Source organism: Elephantulus edwardii, unplaced genomic scaffold (genome assembly GCF_000299155.1).
Source record: "Elephantulus edwardii isolate Elephantulus edwardi_28Jun2011 unplaced genomic scaffold, EleEdw1.0 scaffold00055, whole genome shotgun sequence".
NCBI lineage: Eukaryota > Metazoa > Chordata > Mammalia > Macroscelidea > Macroscelididae > Elephantulus > Elephantulus edwardii.
Genome location: NW_006399805.1, coordinates 881,829 through 902,859, shown reverse-complemented (window position 1 = coordinate 902,859; position 21,031 = coordinate 881,829). Strand labels below are relative to the sequence as shown.

The 21,031-nt window shown below is 47.5% G+C and overlaps 2 protein-coding genes across 4 annotated transcripts in view; one reads left to right on the top strand and one right to left on the bottom strand.

Moving 5' to 3' along the window:
• The window catches only part of COPG2 (coatomer protein complex, subunit gamma 2), a 125,208-nt gene extending 118,673 nt beyond the window's left edge, over positions 1-6,535 (top strand). Inside the window, exons 21-24 of the mRNA XM_006887132.1 lie at positions 4,662-4,759; positions 5,480-5,618; positions 5,869-5,967; positions 6,405-6,535. Coding sequence (XP_006887194.1) covers positions 4,662-4,759; positions 5,480-5,618; positions 5,869-5,967; positions 6,405-6,535 — 467 coding nt within the window. The remainder of the gene's footprint in view (positions 1-4,661; positions 4,760-5,479; positions 5,619-5,868; positions 5,968-6,404) is intronic.
• Positions 6,536-7,971: 1,436 nt separating this feature from the next.
• Positions 7,972-18,443, bottom strand: MEST. 3 transcript variants are annotated; one of them, XM_006887130.1, is made up of 12 exons: positions 18,418-18,443; positions 15,774-15,886; positions 13,796-13,875; positions 13,421-13,498; positions 13,185-13,321; positions 12,990-13,048; positions 11,646-11,686; positions 11,085-11,155; positions 10,790-10,891; positions 10,378-10,454; positions 9,112-9,175; positions 7,972-8,200 (listed from the first exon to the last, which is right to left on the bottom strand). In XM_006887130.1, the coding sequence occupies exons 1-12, from the start codon at positions 18,441-18,443 to the stop codon at positions 8,083-8,085; spliced, it is 966 nt and encodes a 321-aa protein (XP_006887192.1). In that variant the 3' UTR covers positions 7,972-8,082. The 3 variants fall into 3 exon arrangements, with proteins under 3 accessions (XP_006887192.1, XP_006887191.1, XP_006887193.1); XM_006887129.1 differs by having other exon boundaries at positions 8,083-8,200; positions 15,732-15,886; XM_006887131.1 differs by lacking the exons at positions 10,790-10,891; positions 18,418-18,443 and having other exon boundaries at positions 8,083-8,200; positions 15,732-15,885.
• Positions 18,444-21,031: the final 2,588 nt, after the last annotated feature.

The window sequence follows — 21,031 nt, the reverse complement described above, 5'->3', positions numbered from 1 at the left end:
CAGACCTCCCACTCCCTGTCTCCCCATCTCTTCTCAGACCTCCCACTCCCCCATCTCTTCTGCAGACCTCCCACTCCCTGTCTCCCCATCTCTTCTCAGACCTCCCACTCCTTTTCTCCCATTAATCCTAGAGAAGTCCTAATTCACCTGTTGTTGGATGCCATCAAGTTGATTCTGACTCATGGTGACCCCACACAGCCACCTTACAGGCTTTCTAAAGCTGTGAACATTACAGGAGCAGATTGCTAGCTCTTTCCTCCCAAGGAGCCACTGGTGGGTTTGAAATAAGTTATTCATGAACAGCTGAGCACTAAACCATTGCACCACCAGGGCTCTTTCACCTTCATCTACACAGCCACTTATTTTTCCACCTTTATATCATTTTCATGGATTCTCTATAGTCTTCCCTCTCCTTCCTCCTGCCCCCTCACCAAAAATCTTCCTTTTCCTCCACATTTTTGCAAATACATTTATGTTTTGCTTTTTGTCCCGTGCAGACCTTTCTAGGACTCCCCCCGCTGACCCATGGCTCTAGTCCTTCTCATTTAGACTCTTTAACATTTTCCTCTCTTGATTACACTCATTGCTCCAAATGCCACTCAGAGGATCCCACCTCCCACTCTCTCACACCACCAGTTTTTATCCAGCCTCTTTCTCTTCGCACTCTACCCTTCTTTGGTTGCAATCTAGCTTAACTCAGAGCGCTCTGCTGAATATGCAACTCTCCCACTTTCCAATGTCCCTCATTCTGGCCCCCTTCAATGCCCTTCCCTAGCCATAATTATATTCTACACCCTAGTCTAAATCCTACATTCTCCTGTTTCAGCTTCCAGTTTCTTCCTTTCTCTACTCCTCTGTGATCTTTTCCTGCATGTCTCCCTATTTTGGTCAATCCTTCCGTGGCAGGCTAAGTCCTAAGTGTTCTTTGAATAGCACACTACTCAATACAGGATCTTAACTGTCCGTTCTCTCACTTAGCAGCTCTCCACAGGAAGGAGACAGCGAACTCGTCACTGTTGATCTACTTCCCTAGTCATCTTCACCCATTTCCCATCTTGTAGCAATAATCCATTCTCTGGACAAACTACCTAAGCCGTACCCTCTAAAGGTCAAGCTGAGGAGCTGTACCATTGTCTACAGCTCTGCTCACTATTATCCTAATCCATCTCCTTGGAGCCTTTACCTCAGGAGAAAGATGGGACAGTTTCCTTCCATGTGACGTCCAACCTTGGGGCACTCCGCTAGGGGTATGAGGGAGGGAGTCCTTTAGCTACCAGTTCCCTTCCAGCTTCACTAACTACTTCCCCTTCACGTCCTTATTCCCAACTTTCTATATGGCCTTTATGGCCCAAATGCGACCGACCAGTTAGACCTCTTTTTTGCTTTTCCAGCGTTCTCCATCTAGGTCTGAGCTCCACACCTGCTCTTCCCTGTAGGCGTTCCACCACAGCATGCCCTTTCCTTAGCTCTGGTTTCTCTGTTCTCCCTTTTTCTAGCATGACTTGATGCCTGCCATTTCTCAGTAGCTCCAGCTTTAATACTGTACCCTTCCTCCTTTTTCTCCCCTCTGTACCTGCCCTAAAGCAAAACTTTCTCTTCAGTGTTTCCCCGCCATGTCTGTAATGTTCCCATGGATCCAGCATCTCTTCCGGGCAGGTACATGCCTCGTTTTGAGCAGTCCCTCTTCAACCACTCATCGTCCTGAATGTCCTCCCCTCTACACCGCACAGATGCTGTTTGGTCCTGCGCTGTGTTTAAACTGCTGCAGGTAGCATGCTATTCCAATCCCTCCTTTTACCTTCTTTCTAAACTTTCACCTTGTTGACTTCCTTTCTTAGACATCTTTCCAACAAAGCTCTCTGGACTCGCCTCCTAACCCCACTTCTTGTTTATCCCAGTCTGCCCTCCAGTGGTGGAGACCTGGCAGCTCCCTGCCACACTCCCCCTTTGACCACCCTGTACGCCCCGCACGAGCCCAATTCCCTGTTCCTCTCTGCTGAGCTTCGAGATGCAGCTTGTCACTAACGCTGTGCGGTCTGCATGCAAACCTCCAGGGCAGTGCTCACGTTTTCACAGTTCTCCTCTCTGAGAACTCAGAACCTCAGTGCGGGCTTTCCTAGCCCGTGCGGGTTGCTGCCGTGTTTGTTCACGAACCTGTCATCATTTTACTAGGACAGTAGATTCAGTATTGTTCTCTTGCCATAGAAAGTCTCCCTCCCTTTCCTCCTCTTCACCTAGTGACAGTAATTGGTTGGATTACTCGGACTGGTTTTTATTGGGGTTCATCTCAGATTCCTAGAAGATTCCTCTCATTATATCAAACCATTTATTTAAAAGTTTGTCACATTTCGTGTATATTATCTTTACCAATAGGGTGGCTGTGAGCCATAGCAGACTAAGTGGCATCTGGTAACAATTATCATTCCTATCTGTTTCCTTAATCCTTTTCTCTGCATCTTTAAATTCAGACTCAGCCCTAAGGGTGTGGGTCTACCATTGTCCTGATTTTCCTCTTTATTTACTTGTAGCCCACTATTTAACCTTCACCAGTTTAGACTCATACCATTTACTATTATGTCTATGACTTTTCACTCTCATTTGACCTTTGTCCCTACCATAATCTTCTCTCAATCTCTCTCGTATCTCAGCTGACCTGATTCTACATTAACATCCTTCTTCTCCCCACTTTTACACATCAGCCCCTCTAATACATACACCAGCCCTGAAATGGAGTCTGTAGTCTTGACAGACACTCTCCTATAAGGCACTCATTGGTCAACCTGTTGCCATCACCTGTTGCTAAAAGTCTAAGGAATCTTGATCTTTGTGTTCAGACCTGTTCTTCAGCAGATTCTCACCAGTGGCTTGACTTGGTCACGATTGCACTCAGCTTTTCTGTTACCTTTCAGTCTCAGCTGTCTCCGCTTGCCAAAGTCCACTGGAAATTGTCTAGACTCCTTCACTTGAAACAAACTATTTCACAATTCATTCCTAAACTAGTTCTCTTCTACACACTTAACACCCTAGCATACCTCTCACTGTTTCCAGACAACCCTGGACCTGGTCAGCCTCTGTCCCTTTGCTTGTCTCTTCCTCCACTTGCAAAAGCTCATCCTCATCTTTTGAGATCCAGTCAAACCATTCAATCCTTTCAGATTTATCGTTTTCTCAGACTGCTCTAGGGTCCTCTGCCCCTTTATTCAATAATCTGGAAACTCTTTGATGAACCTGTGGCCACTGGACTGTAGCCTCTCACTCCTCTTCACCCCTTAGCATCATGTATATCACACACTTAGTTCACTCTTCATCAGCCCTTAAAGACCAAGGCTATCTTTGATGACCTCTGGCATCTTTCTATCTAAATGTCTGGCTCGTCATCTTACACCTTTACATGCAATGTCAATGTGTACTGACATGATCTTCAAGGATGGATGGGGTGATGAGTTAATGTCAGGACTGAGCAGATGAACCTTTTACCACCCAACTCTGTCATTCAGTGGCTTGCATTTATGTCAGCTCTCCAATTTCCAATCATTATTGTACCTATAAGCCTTTTCTCAGAGCTTTAGTTGCCTGCTAGAGTTTGGCTGCTAACTGAAAGGCTAGCAGTTCAAACCCACCACGTGCCCCAGAGGAGAATGTTGTGAGTCTGCTTCCACAGCGATTCACAGCCTTGGCCGCCCAGTGGGACAGTTTGCCTGTGTCTTAAGGTTGCTAGGAGTTGGCACTGACTCGAAGGCAATGATGATAAGCCTCTCTAGCCCCTTAATGTGTTTTCTTCATCCATGCTCCCTAAATCTCCTCCTACAGAAAATCCTATCTTTTTGAAGACTTAACTTTTCTAGAAATAATCCTTCAGTTTTTGTTGATTTGTTAAGAGTTTTCCCCTTCAACCAATGTACTGTACGGTTAGGACTAAATTATCCCTTTTCCTTCCCCTCCCCTTCACCCCCATTCCTGGAAACCACCAGGGTGTCTTGTTCTGTCTGTATACTTTTCCTTAGCTTTTTACAGAGTAGACTCAGACAGTATATGCCCACTGCCACCAAGCCTCTGCCAAATCCTAGCAGTCCATCCCCATTTCTTACTATTTCTGCTAGTTATTTCAACTCTCACTTACTTTTTACATCGTAAGACACTAAGTTCATTTCTAGTAGAACCTCATTATTAATCTAATCATGTGGGCTGGGATTTGACATAAAGCAAATCATTTGAGTCATCTGTGACCCACTGTCAGTCCACAATCTGAAGAGACCATTGGTCAGTATCAATACTAATTTGAGTCAAGATTTTTTTACCCCAGAATAGTGGTGGTTCTTCAACTTTTCAACCCACCAGTCCTTTTAACAGGCATGGTAAGATACCCACAGTCTCCCAACTATGTCCTTTATACCAAGATAAAAACTGAGCTTGCCCAATGCCATCTTTTCTATACTACTCTGACCCCGCAGTAGAGAATCAAATGTAAGATGAGACTCTGCAAGCTTGCCTCTGTGGCCAGCCTGCGTGCTGCACCCGGGAACCACCCCCTAGAAAGCAGGGCTTGTGTATTTACCTGCCTCACGTAGAACAGTGCCCAGAGCAGAAGGTGCTGCGTGAGCCGGGGAGAGGCTGCGTGCTCACGACCCCGCTGACGGAGACTCCCTGTGCTCCTCCACCAGTCACGTGCACCTTCAGCTGCACCATGAAGTTTACCGTGCGGGACTGCGACCCTAACACTGGAGTTCCAGATGAAGATGGATATGACGATGAGTATGTGGTGAGTGCTGCCAGCCAGGACAGGCTGCGTGACATGAACTGTGGGTCTGTCTGTACTTTGCTCAGACAGGTGATGGCTCTGGACCTGGACCACGGACTGCTCTTCTGTAATGGACATGTGTCATTCCACAGGGACAAGCTTTACCATGCTATTACTAATTTAAAGCAAAGAAACTCCTCCTTTTTAAAACTCTTTTTTAATAGGGGTAATTAATTAAGAGATGAAAATAACGGCATCATTTTAACTGAGATCCATTTTATTCAACGTGTGTTTCTGGTTCAGCAACTTTTAAGTTTTCCTATGATACAGGCAGATTGTGGGCTGAAAAGCCTTTACACACTAGAAGGGAAACTGCAAACAAAACAACAACAACACCCCAGCCTGCTAACGAGTGTTTTAACTCCATATGCACGGTATGGCCTGAACTTGGTGGTTAGATGAGGTGGCAAGATGGCATGAAGTGGTACCTCACAGCTTCATCTGCTGCTCTGGATAGAGCTCCTGCCAGATAGCATGCTTCTGTCCTCTCCTTGACTAGAGTCTATAGCACTGGGTCTATCAAGACTAAAAGACTTAAACCATTTTGGTAGCAGAGCTTTTCCTAGACTCCTGCAAAGGATTAGGTTGATGCAGAAGCACACACTAAATCAGCTGGTCTCTTCCATCTTTGCTGCGTGCCAGCAGGGCATTGTTTACTGACCTGTGCTCTGTTACCACCAGCTGGAAGACCTTGAAGTGACCATGTCTGACCACATTCAGAAGGTTCTGAAGCCTAACTTCGCTGCTGCCTGGGAGGAGGTGGGAGATACTTTTGAGAAAGAGGAGACCTTTGCCCTCAGTTCTACCAAAACTCTGGAAGGTGAGAAACAGTTTTGTTATCAACTTGTATCAAAGTATCAGCATTGCTGTCACACCAGAGGACTCCATTTTCTTAAAATGCTTCACAGATCTCATCCCACCTAGCAGACCAAGGCCGCATCTCCGGCATCTGAATCAGCCCGTTTCTAGTGCAGTAGCCTCCCCCTTTCCCCCTCCAGTTCTCAGCACATCCTGGAGCCGCACTAGGTTCCCATCTTGAACTAATGCTGTCACATAAATCTTATCGACAGAGGCTGTCAACAACATCATCACCTTCCTGGGCATGCAGCCATGTGAGAGGTCAGACAAAGTACCTGAGAACAAGAATTCCCATTCCCTCTATCTGGCAGGTAAGAATCTCCCATCAGATTGCCTCTGTATTTTGTCGAAAATGTCAACAGGTGGGGATTTAGTGGGGAGATACTGTTATGTCCCTTTATTGTCCCATGATCTCATCACATGAGTTACAGTTTAAAGCCCAGTCAGAAGAAAAGCTAGTTTTAGCTGCTTAATTTTTCTACTATTATTACTAGGGTCTTGTTTTTAAGCTATTTGGCCCACAGCACTTCCTTAAAGCTCTCCTGCAAATTCCAGTGCCCCCCTCTACCCTCAAGGACTCCAAGTCAGTATTACGGAATCCCGTCTCTGTGCCTGGTATCATGGGAGCATAAAAAAGCATTTCAAATCTATTTATCAGATTCATGTCCCACTGTGCACACAAAGGCTATGTGGGCAGAGCATGATAAACATTATTCAGAGCCTGGCTTTCCTTACTCTTTCCTCTCAGGTGTGTTCAGAGGTGGCTCTGACTTATTGGTGAGGTCCAGGCTGGCCTTAGCTGATGGAGTGACCATGCAGGTGACTGTCAGAAGCAAAGAAGGAACCCCTGTTGATGTGATCCTAGCTTCTGTTGGCTAAGTTCTGACCCGGCACTAAAGGAAAGTGGTGGAGTGCGCACACCGGGAAGTGGAGTTTAAGCTCCCAGAATCACCTTTTAAAAGATTAATGCTTTTGGAGAGAAAAAAAAATTCATGTTTGGTCCTAAGCCAGCAGATCAAGCAAACATCTGTCCTTGTGCGTGGTTGTTTCTGTTTTCTCTTTTTATTTTATTTGTTCAGTGTTGATAGGCTAGTGCAGCTTTGGGTGGTTTTGGAAATACTATTCTCTACCCCAGCTGCTTAACTTCATCAGATTCTTTTTGTTAACATGTGTCTGAAAGCTCCTGGCATTGTCAGAAAATGTTTATCCCAGAAGGGTGGTGGGGAGGGGAAGCCAGAGTCCAATTTTGTCAAAATTCATTTTTATTAATAGAAAATAAACACTTATTTCACTTTCACTGTTGTTATACTTGAAGCTGCTAATAATAAAAAAAAATTCAAATAATCATTTAATAATCCTGTGTTGACTAAGACAATGAAACTGTGGCTTAAAAAAAAATGTGTTCAGCACCATTTGCTCACAGGTCTTTCAAATTTGTTTCTTCAAAATTTCTGGAACTTTCCTGTCTGCAAAGCACAGGAAATGCTGAGCTCCATGAGAAAGCCTCTCTGGGACAGCCAAGAGCAGTTAGCCAATCGTCAGAGGTGTTAGTGCGCATTGAGCCTGGTGGCTGGGACTGGATCCCCTCCCCCCTGGGCAGCCACTGCCAGGGACTGGCCACAGCACTGAGGTCTGGAGAGTCCACCACTGTTTGCTGTCAGAACTGGTCCTCACAGCAAAGAACAGTCAGTCTCTGGCGCAGATGCGCCACTAATACCTTGTGATTTTAGGAAAGTCTAGATTTAGTTCCATTTATTTAGAAATCAAGCAAATTAGTAATTTAGTATTTAGTTGGGGTCACTACTTGCCAGTGAGTATCTGCTGGTTTAGTATATTCGCATACAAGTAGATAAATCATAGTGTTAAAGCAAAGAAAGCATACTTAGACTACTACATTATTTAAGCCAAAATCTAACAAAATGACTATAATTAGAAGCAGCTGATGAAAGTAAAGCCAAAGTTAGGACAAAGGAGACTCACTCTCCCTTGACACCATGGAGCTCAGAGAACTAAGAAGCGCGTGCCCTTAAAGCCATTCAAGGAGAGCGAGGACCCCTCCCCATTCGTTCCTCTAGGATTCCAAATGGAGCTGGGCCAGAAATTAGTGCCTCTAAATATTTCAGCAAAGTCCACAGACATGCTAAGTCTTTCAAGGAAATACAACGCCTGCCTCTCTTCAGTCAAAAGTAATGCCCATCAGAATTTCCTAATAACACAAACGACAAAGGCAAAGTCAAGACACTGTATCAGGTGTCACAGGAATGGGAGGTGGACTACTGGAGCTCCCGCTGGCCTTTCACTATGCTCTGTTGACCAATGTGAGGGAAGTGGACTTTATCAGAGTGGCATTTAGTGGCCAGGGCCTCCTTGGGCATACACAACAGATAGGGAGTAGGGGAGGCAACAGGGAAGCTACACTTTCCACCTCAGAAGGAGTTGATGAAGCCCATATATGCATTCAAGAAGCCCATGGGATCCTCTAGCTGTGGGTAGTGGCTAATGTGGTCATCCAGAATCGACACTGTGGACCGCGGCAGCGTTTTCCTAGTGGAAGAGAACAATGTGTAGGTGAACTTGAGGCTGGACAGAGGGGAGAGGTGTAAGCCAGTGGGAAGCCCCATTAAATGTCACTGCAGTCATACTGTGGTGGAAGGAACCCGCAAGGGACTGTCACATCCTCTTCTAACTGTATCTTGGGCAGGTAACCTACCAGCTCCATTTAAGGCAAATGAAAACAAATTTTTAAAAGTCAGGATCCAGCAAACAACAACTTGAAAATACAGCACATTTGCAACAAATGTCAAAGCAGGGTAACTGTCCTTTCCTTTCAGAAGCAGGCAGCCAACAGGCTCGCCACGCAGCAACTAGCTGCCCAAGAATGAGACACTAACAGGACCTTCCGTACCCGAGGCAGGGAGAACCGGGGCTTTGTTAAAGTCGGATGAAGCTACTTCCTGCTGGGTTGACTAGGGTATAGAAAGAAAGATAGGGGACAGTCTTCTGTGGCCTAATCAAGATGTCATGTTCTGACATGCTCCAAATAAGAGAACAGCCATCATGCCAAGACACCACTCCTCCCGACCAGGAGCTCTTGGCAGCCTCTCCTTGCCGTCAGCTCAGCTCAGGCCAGTGCACTGGCTTCATAACCAGGCTCACGCAAACACTGCGTAAACTCTGTCTCCTTTCATTCTGTGGCTCAGTGCTTCAGCTTAGCCAGCATACACCTGGATGCATACACCTTCATACACTGTCAGTGGAAGGAAAATTTCTAACTGAACTTCTTGATCTTTACATTTATGTGTTAGTAAGATCCCCCAACTCAGAAGCTCGTGCTTCTTTGTAAATGAACAGCCAGAAAGGTCTGAGGCGATGGCTAGAGCAACAGCCCACAATGGGTCATACTTTTAACCCATCTGGACAAAGTTAGCAAAATTAAGGCCTTGCGAGAGACTCACCTGTACAGCTCCAAAAACTCCGGGGAGGGATTTATGGGATCCATTGGGCCGTAGATGAAATGAACTAGCAAAGAGAAGACGGGTGGTTACTATCTGTTCTCCTATCCATCGAAAATTAACACCTCCTTTAAGTTTGCAGTGAATCGTATTTTGACTCTGACAGTAGAAAACGCTAGCCTGTGGGTCTGTTTAAAAGTACGCTATAAAGAACTGGCAGGAACAGGCCAGTGTCCAGCTGGCACTGCCAGCTAAGCAGCAGTTCTGTCCCGTCTGCCTGAACATCAGGGAAAAGCCCCATTCTCAGCACCCCCTCTGTCACCACAGGTCCTTCGTTTCTGCCTCTCTTCAGCTATGACTGAGCCAGGGATCTGAAATTAACTAGTACTTTCCTGACCACTAGATACTTCAGGCAAAATGCCTTATTTCCCCCCCCCCTTTTCTTTTAAATCTGTAAGAACAAAGAGATAATTAAAATCCACCTCTTGATCAGTTAGTTATCTAGGCTGCATTCTGTCTCCACAGCTCAGCATGTCCTGGGTTGTGAAAGCAGCTAAGCCCAGCTCTAACAGGGAGACCCTCCGCCATAGTAGTGCAGTGATACACACCTCACTACCAACCAGGACACTAGCATCTCTGGTATCACCAGTTAAATTTGAATTTCAAAGAAATGATTTTTTTAAGTACTATTTTTTTTTATAAGACCTTGAAATAGATGGAGAGAACTGTTTAAAAAGGATATATGAATGGGTATTCTTGTCATTAGAGAAGTCCAGAGTGAAGGCTGAATAGTAGAGTAGACTTGGGGGGGGATTGCATAACAATGAAAGAGTTTTTCTTTCTTTTCAAGAAGAGAATTGTGAGGTTGGGGGTGGGTAGGGGAAAAAGTGCAACAATGAATGACTGGAAACCCTAAGTCTCTGTAAACATTAATGAAAATTAATTTTTTTTTAAAAAAAAGTACATCCTTTGGCTCAGGATAGAGCAGGGTTTCAGAGCTATTGTGCATAGGGTTGCCATGAGTCACAGATGCTGGCACATAACATGGTATGAATACGTGTCAAATACTGCACAAGACCTACTTAACACTACAGATGATTTGTTTATCTGAAACTCATAACAGATGTTGTTTATATGAAATTCTAATTTAACTGGGTATCCTGTGTTTGTCTACTAAATCTAAAAACTCCAATTGGGATGATACGAGTTGCAGTGACTTTGGCCCCATGATCCTCCAGTTTTCTTCTAAGAGAAAGTAGAAATACTCACTAGGAATTGTTACGGAAGCCAGGGCTCCCACCCAGCGTCTTCTAAACTTCTTCCTCTGATTAATGTACTGCAAGAGGCTAGAGAGGAGAGGAGTGGAAGAAACCGTTATGGACATGAGGATTCAAAGGCTCTCTTGCCACAATGCAAATTAAAGATTTTGAGGCATTTAATACTGGGAGAGGAGGGTTCACCAAAGCCAGGGGCTATATTACAAACTCAGTTTGCATCAGAATGTATAACTGTTTATCCAGACTTTTTGTCCTTCTGTCTTGAGTTCGTTTTCCGGTCTGCCACAGCTGATAACCTACCTTCTTACAACAGAGAACAAACCAGCAGCCCAACACCTGTCCTCACCCTCCAAAAAAACCCCAAACAACCTGTCCTGCAATCCAGGCACAGTGGCATCTCTTACCTGTCAATGACCAAGTTCCCATCATTGTTGCGTATCCCTGCCCACATGTCCCACAGTTCACTCTCAGAGGGCCGGGTGTAGGGCCCAAACACGGGCGTCAGACTGAAAGAGTCAAAAAAGAGAAGTGTGAGGAGAAGCCAGAGGGTCAAATGCATCATTAGGAGTGCAAACCTTAGCTGACAGGAACTGTTCCTCCTACTTCTCGGCAGGGAGCAAGCTCCTTGGTTTACACGTATCTGGTCGAGAATGTTCATGTGAGCAGCCTGTCACCCTCCAGTCCTTGACAATGACTTACCCTCGAGAGAACACGAAGAAGTTCATCAGGCGTGTGAGGATGGGCGACAGCACGCCTCCGTCTTTGAGGAGCTGCCGGTAAACAAGTGGAAGTGCAAATCAAGGATCCAGCACAAGACAACTGACCAAGACAAAAACTAAAAGTGGGCTTTGGCCAAATCTCCCTCCGCTGAAAGGCGAGGCTGCTGGCTGTGGGGCTCTGCTTTGCCGCCGCCCTCCTTCTCTTAAAAGGCATACCTGTACTCATTCCCACGAGGGCTCAATTTCTATATCTTACTAAAGTGGTTTTCTTTCAGTTACACACTCGGATCCCACTTTATCTGAATATCAAGCTGATCATGACAGTCTTTACTTAGCTACACGTCTCCGATTATTTGCTGATCTCTTCTTCTCAGACATCATTTTAGGCTTTATTTAAGTTTATTTACAAAAGAATAGGAAAATGGTCATCATCACTGATCTAAGAGGGGAAAGGATTTTAGCCCATCCCAACAAGTGTGACCCTAATAAAAGTCCCAATATTCTCTGTCTGCACAAATCTTAAAACCAAGGAGCAGCCAACCTTCTGGAGCAGGAGCGGGCGGTGAGTCTCGGGAAAGATACCTGCCGGAGGAGAGACTTCTCTTAGTCATTCACCAACAACCTCCATCAAATACAAGCCGTTTTCTAAAACTGTCTTTCCTATTCCATGGCACCCTTGGGGCTTTGTTGCCAAAACAATTACAGATAAAAATTTTGTGTCGACATCTAATTACTTTTCCAGAGGACTGTGCTGAAGAGCTCTAATTACATCTCCCTGGGATTATATTCCCTCTGTTGGAGGTTTAAAAAAAAAAAGGGAAAAAAAAATCAAAATAATCTCCATAGGCATTCATACATGCAATGATCAACCATCAGACTAGGTCCCCTGAGCATTTCCCTTCAGCCCTCAGGACACAGAACGTTACTGATTTGGGATACAGAAGAAAGCAAACTTTTGTGTTTTTCTCATTTCTCTTCAGAGTCAAAAGGAGAAAGGCATCTGTGAACACTGCCGTTAAAGGGACGGTCTCCCGTCCCAGGCAGACCTGAGCACCTCTGGGTGTCAAAATCTCTGAGATCTCTGTAGTTCTACAGGTGGGACTCACAGGATGCAAAGAATAAGAAACCTCTCTAAAACTTCTAGTCAGGTTCATTCACCGCTTAACAAGAGTTTGGCATGATTGTCAGTTAAGCAATTAGGAACCAAACCATGGTAGCATTAGATGCACCTATGACTTTGTCTCAAATATTTTCCTAGCCTGTTGCAGTTGTTGCAAATAGCAGGAAACATTTGTTTGTTGCTGCTACTGTTGGTGCTGTGAGACCTATCTATCACTACACCTGGCTTCCTACTGCATTAAAAAATAACAGCAAGACTAACAGCTTTTTATTAATTATATGTCACTAATCAGCTTCCTTTGGGATCCTGTTTTCTTTATTTAAAAGCACTATTCTGAGAAAATCTATAAACCTCTACAGATTGCCAAAGCAGTCAATTGGACAGAAAAGGCGAGGATCCCTTTAACCGTCCGCTTGCAGTATCATCAGGTTACCACTTAGATGTCACTAAATTTAGGTGACATCTAAATAAGGAGCCCTGGTAGCTCAATGTTTAAGTGCCTGGCCGCTAACCAGAAGGTCAGAGTTCTGGATCAACAGCTGGTCCATGGAGAAAGACACTGTAGTCTGCTTGGGGGAAGATTCATGGCCTCGGAAACCTGACGGGGCAGCTGTTCGACCCTACAGGGCTGCTCTGAGTTGGAATCAGCTCAGCAGTCATGGGGTTGAGTCTGAATGGATGCCACAGCAATGGGCTTCCTGGGTGGCATCTAAAGGTGGCCCTGCCAGGCTCTGGCCCCCTCCCACCTCGTGCCAAGGCCATTACCTCCATTTGACAGACAGAGACTCTTGATGGTCAGCCGCCCAGATCGATTCTGCTTGTACCTGAAACGGAGGGGGAAGACGCATGCGACTCAGAGCACCCACACCAGCACAGGGCAGAAAAGACCCCTCAAGACAGAAATGACCAGGAAGCCCAGGACCAACCCCACCCCGGGCAGTAGCGGCCATCAACGCTTACCTGTACAGCAGCTCCTGGGCCACGATGTCACCATAGTCGTGAGACAGCAAGTTGACCCTGCGATTCTGCAGCCCCAGATGCCGCAGGAGCGCCTCCACGATGCTGGCTTGCTCGAAGATGGAGTAGTGGTGCGGCCTCTGCGGGAGCCAGGGTGTGGGGCCAGTCAGGGTGCAGGGCTGCCGGAGTCCAGTCCATGCCCACCCCACCCCACACTGCCCACAGGCATGTCCACTTACCGGTTTGTCGCTGAAGCCAAAGCCCAAGAAATCAAGTGCAATTACGCGATGGAATCTCAGGGTCAGACCTTCCCAGATCTAGGGGGACAGAGGACTTGGATTTGGACTCTGTGCACAGCCAAGTGGGTGCTTCATGCTTGGACAAAGGGACAAAGCTATGGCCCCCACAGTTCCTGGTAATTAACTCAATGGAGGGTGTGATATTGGCAATGACCCTTTCCAGATAACCAAAGAGTTTCTATTCACTTGCAGTGAGAAAGAGCTCTATATTCATTCTTATTTTATTAAGTAGTTCCAATTTGCAGGAGCTTAGATGGCGGGCAGAACACTCAGTTTGTGGGACACACAGAGGCCCCTGACAAGGGAGCTGGTTACCTTGTACCAGTCGTAGCTGGACGTCGGGAAGCCGTGTAACAGCACCACGATCTCCGGGCTCCCGACCACACCCACCGAGTCTGCGGGAAGGACAGCGAGGTGGAGTTAGCCCACCTCGGAAAACCACCAGTCTCCCAGTGTGGTAAACAGGACCCAACAACCCAACCCTGGTGATATCTAAATGGTAGGTTTCTTTTTAAAATGCAGATTTACATCTTTGGGTAAGAAAAGACTTTTGATTCTCTCTATTTGCATTTAATATGCATATAAAAATTTTGTTACTGAGCGCATTTTTTTTTTTGTTAACTGTGCCCCTGAAGTTATTTTGGAAATACTTAAAGGCAGTTTGACTTCATCTGTATATTGTTTTCCTTTTAAAGCTCATGCCCCCTATTTCTCCCTTTACTCTGTATTATTGATAAAAGACTGACATGCTAATTATTTTTTAAAGTTAGAGGCAAATGTCAGTGCCGCACACATTAGCAATGCAGAAGCGACACTCTTGGATCTCTCTCAGAAGTGACCTCACCACACTTCTCCACCTTAACTGACACTGTTTGTCAAGCATTTTTAAATTCCAGCAGAGCCAGAACAGAAACAAAATGTTCAGATCTTCACAGTCTCATCCACTAGCAAAGTCCATTTGGAGATGCTTTTAAAAAAAAAAAATTTATACTAGCTTGCAAACAAAGTTCATAAAGTGGGAAGATAACTGTTTTTCACATCCAGTATAGATGCATGGGAAAAAAATACAGTATGCGATGTGGGATCTTTAAGGAGTTTTTAACAATTAGCCAAACATTTAAATAGTAAAATACTTGGCTAACTGGATTAAAACTAAAATAATCACATCCTGCCAGCAGCATGAAAATTGGGTAATAAGGCTTCAAAAATAATTTCAGGGTTAGATGCAATTAAATTGTTTATATACATTGGTTTGCCTAAGAGTCTTATTCTTGGGATGCTATGCCAAGAAAAATCATTCCGTTCATAACTAGGATAGATGAAAATACAAGAGGAAAAACCAAACCACCTTCACAGAGACTTCCCTGAGCTTTATCTCCTTTCAGCAAATTCCAGACCAACGTAAAGAAAATGAGATACTCACGCCAGGGCAGAGCGCAAATGGGAGGGGGTCAGGAGCAATAATGAAAAACGGTTTATGACAAACATTTTTCGTTATTGCTCTTGACCCCCGCCCAAAAGACATCTTTTTTCCATCTGTTTCTCAGTTTCTTCACCTATAAAACGAGGTTATTGACACCTATCGCCACGTGCTGTTGCAAAGATTGAATGAAATAACGAAGATTGACGACCTAGCACGATGCCTCCTGGCATGTGGCAATTATTTGATTAAGACAGAATAATTATCGTTAGCAAATCTCTTTATACAAAGTATGAAACTTACATTTAGTTATAATCGTTATAGAAAATAATTCAATGGCATGAAATCAGAGATTTAGGGGGGATAAAAAAAATCGGTGATAGTTACAGCTACTAAATGTTACATATATTACGTGGGGGGAAGACCACCACCAAAAGCCTTTACAGTGGAGGCAATTCTGACTTGTAGACATTACTAAACAAAGGAAAACTTTAAACCAAACAAACAAAAAACCCACCACTAAAAACCCAAAACCCAGTAAGGGTACAAAAAAAAAAAAATACTGATTTTTATATTAGTAAGTGAAGTTACAAATAAAATAATAAAATGTATAGTCTACAGAGATGGAATCACAGTTCCATCTCCCCCCACCCCCATAATTCTCTGCATTTTTCCAGTTGTCAAGGACCAGATTAGCCCATTCCTTCAAATACACGGCACAGAACCAGGGCTTGGACCCTCCCTTACTGAAAAGCTCTGAGGCTAATGGACCCAAAAGAAGCCCCTCAGCAGGCCCCTCTCCTTGAATTGCACCCCCAGCCCTGTTCTCACCTTGGTAGAAGATACGCAGTCCCTTGTAGGTGAAAAATTTGCCTGATGACTTCCAAGAGTGAAGAGCAGGAGAAAGCTGAGGGGGTGGGATGTGCAGGTAGGCGGCCAGCAGGGGCACCGCCAGCAGCCCCACCTGGACCCACCACTCCCTCATCCTGTGGGAGAAGCAAAGAAGAGGTCAGTGGAGGGGGGGGGGGACACTGTCCACTCTACTAGCCCACACTAGTGCAACAGAGCAGGAAACTTTGTCCCTCCTGAGCTACTTGGTGACCAAGAACAGTGTAAGGACCCCTGTCTCCACCAGGTAATCACGCACGGCATTTGTTCACCTTTACAATTTTAAGGGGGGGGGGGATATAATTGTTTTAATGTCATCCTCCCTCCTTCCCCACCTTAACCTTCAGCCTCTCTGCCAGCCTGCATCCTGATTCCTGCTGTAAAGTAAAATGACTCTTTATACAAAGTATAATAACTTTAACTTTATACAAAGTAAAATATATAAAGTAAATTTTAAATTTTAAATATATAAAGTAAACTTTACTTTATATAAAGTAAAATGATTATTCAAATACTTTAGGATGTATATACCCCTTTGTTGGTTTTTTTTCAAGGCTTCTCAGAGAAGGGAAAAAAATAATCATTTCCCTCATACTTACACCAACAGTTCTGGTACCACGACACTGGGATCCCCCCCCTTTTTTTCTTAAGAGTGTGTGTGTTGTGTGTGAATACCACAGGTTCCTAAACCAAGAGAAGCCTTCTCATTTTTCCTATTTTCCAAGTGAACCTAATGGTCACTACAGAGCTTTCGGGAAGAAAGTGTTGATGGTAGACTCTGGGATTGGGATGGCGGGCTCCGACAGTCTCAGGTAAGCAGCTTTGTCCTGACCCTGAACTTCTAATCTCCCCCAAGTCTGGCCAGCAGATTATCCTCATGCTTTTCTTAACAGTTTGTGAGGAAGTGTCCATTTATTGAATTTTGTATGAACACACACACACACACACACACACACACACACACACACACACACACACGAGTGATAAATCTGGGCTCTGGTTTTGTCTTTGGAGGTGACGCCCAAACATCCCAGCCCGGGACTAATAAAGTCCAAGGGCGATTTCTCAGCGAAGGCGCGCAGGGGGCTGGACTAGGGCAGTTCCCGTCCTTTCCTGTGTGACCCCCGGTGGAACCAAAGCAGCAGAACAACGCCTCCAAGGAGAACCCGTGTCGTCTGCCCAGCACAGTACCTGTGACCTGGTCACAACCCCACCCATCCCTAACTGACCACCGCACACTCCGCTAAGAACAGCCAAACCGAGGTTCCCCAGCAGCTCTGCCTATGTTTCAGGCATCACTCGGGCTTTTTAAATGTTTTTCATCTCCAAGGTGTCTGTCCCCAAAGCAGTCTGCTTTATCTTTCAAGGTAACAAACGAGGAATGCCGAGACTGTTGCAAAGCGCCAAGTGTTAAACTGGCCCCTATGTGACTTCACCGACACCAGCAGCGGGCTCCGCTCCAAGTCTTTCTGGAAAGGGGAGATGACAAAAAGCACTGGCTTCTTGCTACACCTCTGCTCTCGTGAATGGCACCCCACCACTCCTCGGCACCCACATTTCCCATTCATTTATTCCCGGAGCCGCGGTGACTCAGCACAGAGCCGGGGGAGCGGGCGCGCCGAGGCTGCCCAAAGCCTTGCGTCCCGGGCGCCCCTCTCCTCTCGTACAGGAAAACTAGCAGGGAGCTGCCGGCGCCTCAACCACCTCCGCAAATGCGTCCCTGAACACAGTTACAGGGGTTTTGGTGAAGGAGCAATTTTGAGCGGGCAGAATAGATTGAATCCTTTTTAGACCTAAATCGTCATTATTTGGTGAGCCGGGAATCAAGAGTCTAAATTCCGCAAACCCCTGCAGCACCCTCCCCCGCGCCCGGGAATGAATCAACACCTCGGAGCCGCGATCGCGGCCTTTTTGGAACCAACGTGGTTACTCTTGAACGAGACCGCCAAGCCTGACCCCGCGGCCGCTGCCCGAGGCAGCTTCATGCGCCCACGCTCAGCCACACTGGTCACCTTACGGGCCCTCAGGTCACGTCGCCGTCCTCACCTGCGCCTCCCGGGACTGAAATTCGAAACACATTTGCACCTCGGTGATATGATGTGGAAAATTCTGGCCAAGCCCGCGTGCTAAGTCAGGACACCCTAAGTTAAATAAAGCGCTCTGGAGAGGTCTGGAAACCCGAAATCGCTTTAGGTGTCACCAAGCCACAAACCCTCACTCGTACAAGGCGTTCCCGGGGTTGCACCAGGGTTTAAAAACCCCTAAATTGCGCCAAGGCGGCACAGGGTCTAAATACGCTAAGTTGCGCCACAGCGATACCGGGTCTAAAACCCGTTAAGTCTCGCCGAGGCAACGAAGAGCCTAAAAACCCCAAATGACGCCACGGCAGGTGAATCTTAGATCGCGCACAGCGATACTGGGACCTAAACACCCTAAGTCGTACCAGGCGACACCGGGATTCTGCCCATCCCTACGGGCCAGGATCGGCCACCCCGGACGCTGGGCCGTCTGCGGACCTGAAAGCAGCCCAAGACCCAAGCACACCCACCCCGGGAACCCGCCAGCCGCGTCCGTCCCAGGTCCCTGGCCGCAGCCACACCCCCTGGCACTGTGGCAGGCGCGCACCCACCTGCGCAGGCGGTCACGGCGGACCATGGCGACCCTCAGCCCATGCCGCGGCCGAGCTGCGAGGACGCCGGCGCACGGCCGGCGAAGGGCAGCGGCGGCCAGCAGCCCTGGAGGGCGGCGCCGCTGCCCAGCGGCCGGGCTCCCCAGATAGACGTCGGCTGCCGCACTGCTGCGAGGCGCGGCTGCCGCAGAGGAGGCGCCTGGCCGCCAGCGCGCTCCTGCGCCGTGAGGGGCTCGATGCGCGGCAGCTGCCGAGCCAGTGGGCGCCGGCTTTTAGAGACCACCCGCGCCCCGCCCCGTGCCCGCCCACTGTGCACCCACCGCCCACCGCGCCTGCTGCCTCCGCCCACCGCCCCTCGCCGCCCGGGGCTCACAGTGTCCCCCGCCCCCCACCCCACAGGAAGGCTGCGACACTTACTCTCCACCGCCACTTGGGGCCATGGAAAAGGACATCCCCCCAAGCCTCCAAGACCCCTGGATGTCTCCCCAAAGAATCAATCTCCCCCACTCTGCTGCGCAGACCAGTCACAGGCTGCTCTGCCCAGAGAAACTGTCGTTCCATTTAAGGTGTGGCCTGGATCGGGGGTGCACCAAGCTCGCAGTACCCACACACTGGATGATGCCCCGGGTTCGGGGTACCCAGGCTCAAGGGGTGTGTCAAGGTCAGAGTCCAAGACCCATGGGTGTGCTGAGCTTCTAGTACCCCAGCGCTCATAGGGTGTGCCAGGAGCAGGGTTCCGGGTTCTTGGGATACGCCGGGCTCAGGGTCCCGGGGTCACAAGATATACTGGATTCAGGGTCCCGTGCTAGTGGGGTGCACCAGGCTCAGAGTTCTGGGTTCTTGGAGTGCATCGGGTTCAGGGTCCCGGTTTCACGGTGTGCATCACCGAGCTGGACTATCTTGAGCCCGCTTACTGGGAGCCTGCTGCACGCGGGCTCAAGATAGCCCAGCTCGGGGACACTGTGGTGGCACCTCCCGCGGTCCCATGCGGGTCGGTTCTGAAATTGTGGGAGACCTTAATTTTAGAGCAGTTATCCACCAAAGCCCGTCCCCTCCTCAAATCCCTAAATTACCCCTCAACAACCACAGATACAACCTCGGGTGGGGACATGTTCTGTTGGCCCTAGTTCTAAACCTCACGGGCAAATTCTTAGGGTGGCCAGTCCATCAACAAGGGCAAAACTTGGAGGCAGTCTGATTTCAGATGAGAGTCGGGCAGCTACCTGGTACCACGCACGTTGTCTTTGCTGTAGCACCACGGTCTGTGGTGTACCCGCGCTGCACTTACAGGGATGGCACAGTCGTTACAGCGAAGCGCGCCTTTATCTATTTCAAGCTGAATTAAAAGGCAGGGCCAAGTGGTACAAGTAAAGGGGAAGACAATTTTCTAAGTCCAAGAACCTCTAAAGTACCTTATCTCGTCTCTAAGAAAGGAAAAGCAGGGACTATCACTGGTACTGGAGCTGGGTTTCCGACTGTAATTGAGGCGCACGTCCATCTCTCACCAGCAGGGACGCTGCAGGCTTCGCTTCCACCACTGCGGCAGCGCTGGGTTCGTGCGCCCAGCGCCAAGCGTGCAGTCCAGGACTACTAAACTGTGGGTGCTCCATCCGCATGAGGGGGACATCAGGGCCACGAGAGGCGAGACAAGCCACCAGAGACAAATGTGCCAGTGGCAAGGCTGGATAGAGTCTCAAATCTACGCATTTCCAATTAAGAAAGTCATCATTTAAATGCGTATTTAGCCTCCACGGGCGGCCAGGAAGGAGCCCTGGTGGGCTACGCTTTGCGCTAAGGTTAGGATTAGGGTTAGTTTGGGTTATATAGATCAGTGGTTTAAACCCAAGAGCTGCTCTTGGGTGGATAAGGTGGCACTCTGCTTCCATACAGATTAACACCTTTGGAGACCCTGAGAGGTTCTCTTGTGGTCTATGGGTTCGCTGTGTGCGGGAATGGATTAAAGAGGGGGTGTGGTGGTGGTGGTGGTGGTGGTGGGCCACTGACAGCCAGGGTTACAAACAGAACGAGAAATCCCTTAGCTCTAGGGCTCTGCTCGCCTGTGGCAGGCAGACCATGGTGGCAAACAAGAACTGATGCTTTTTCCCTGATACCATTTGGTTGATGGATTGGCTTCCTCCCCCAACAGGTAGGGGTCTCAACGGCTGACCCCAAATTTTCTCCACCTTTGTGGGGCCGGAGCCCGTCGTGGTACCAGACACAAAGCAGGCCCCTAATAAATCCTGCATGAATAAGTCCAAGAATTTGAGGGCGCACAGGGGAGGAAGTAATTAAGGAGAGGGGGAAGGGTTGTCTTGAATGATGAATAGACATTTACCAGAGAGACAAAGAACATTCCAGTCAGAGGGGTCCGCCTTGCAAGGCCCCAGAGGCGCAGAACTGCGCGACCTTTAGCTAAAACCACCAGTCTTTGGGGCGGGCGCCAGAGAGAGGCGAAAAAGTGGGCTAGGAAAACGATTACATCCTAAAGAGTTTGGAATTTCTCCTGAAGAAAATGAAAAGCCACCGATGGAGTTAAGCCCTTTATGGCCTTAATTGGTTACTTAACGAAATTTAAATTAGTCCCCATACAAGTCAAGGATTACCTATTTTAACT

Bases quoted from the DNA above. Each gene is read 5' to 3' on its own strand.
- MEST (XM_006887129.1), bottom strand. From the start codon at position 18,443: ATGGTCCGCCGTGACCGCCTGCGCAG. The intron at 13,499-13,795 runs GTAACCAGCTCC...CTGTCCCCCTAG, and splicing joins CCAGCTACGACTGGTACAAG to ATCTGGGAAGGTCTGACCCT. The intron at 11,687-12,989 runs GTAATGGCCTTG...CTCCTCCGGCAG, and splicing joins TCTCTGTCTGTCAAATGGAG to GTATCTTTCCCGAGACTCAC.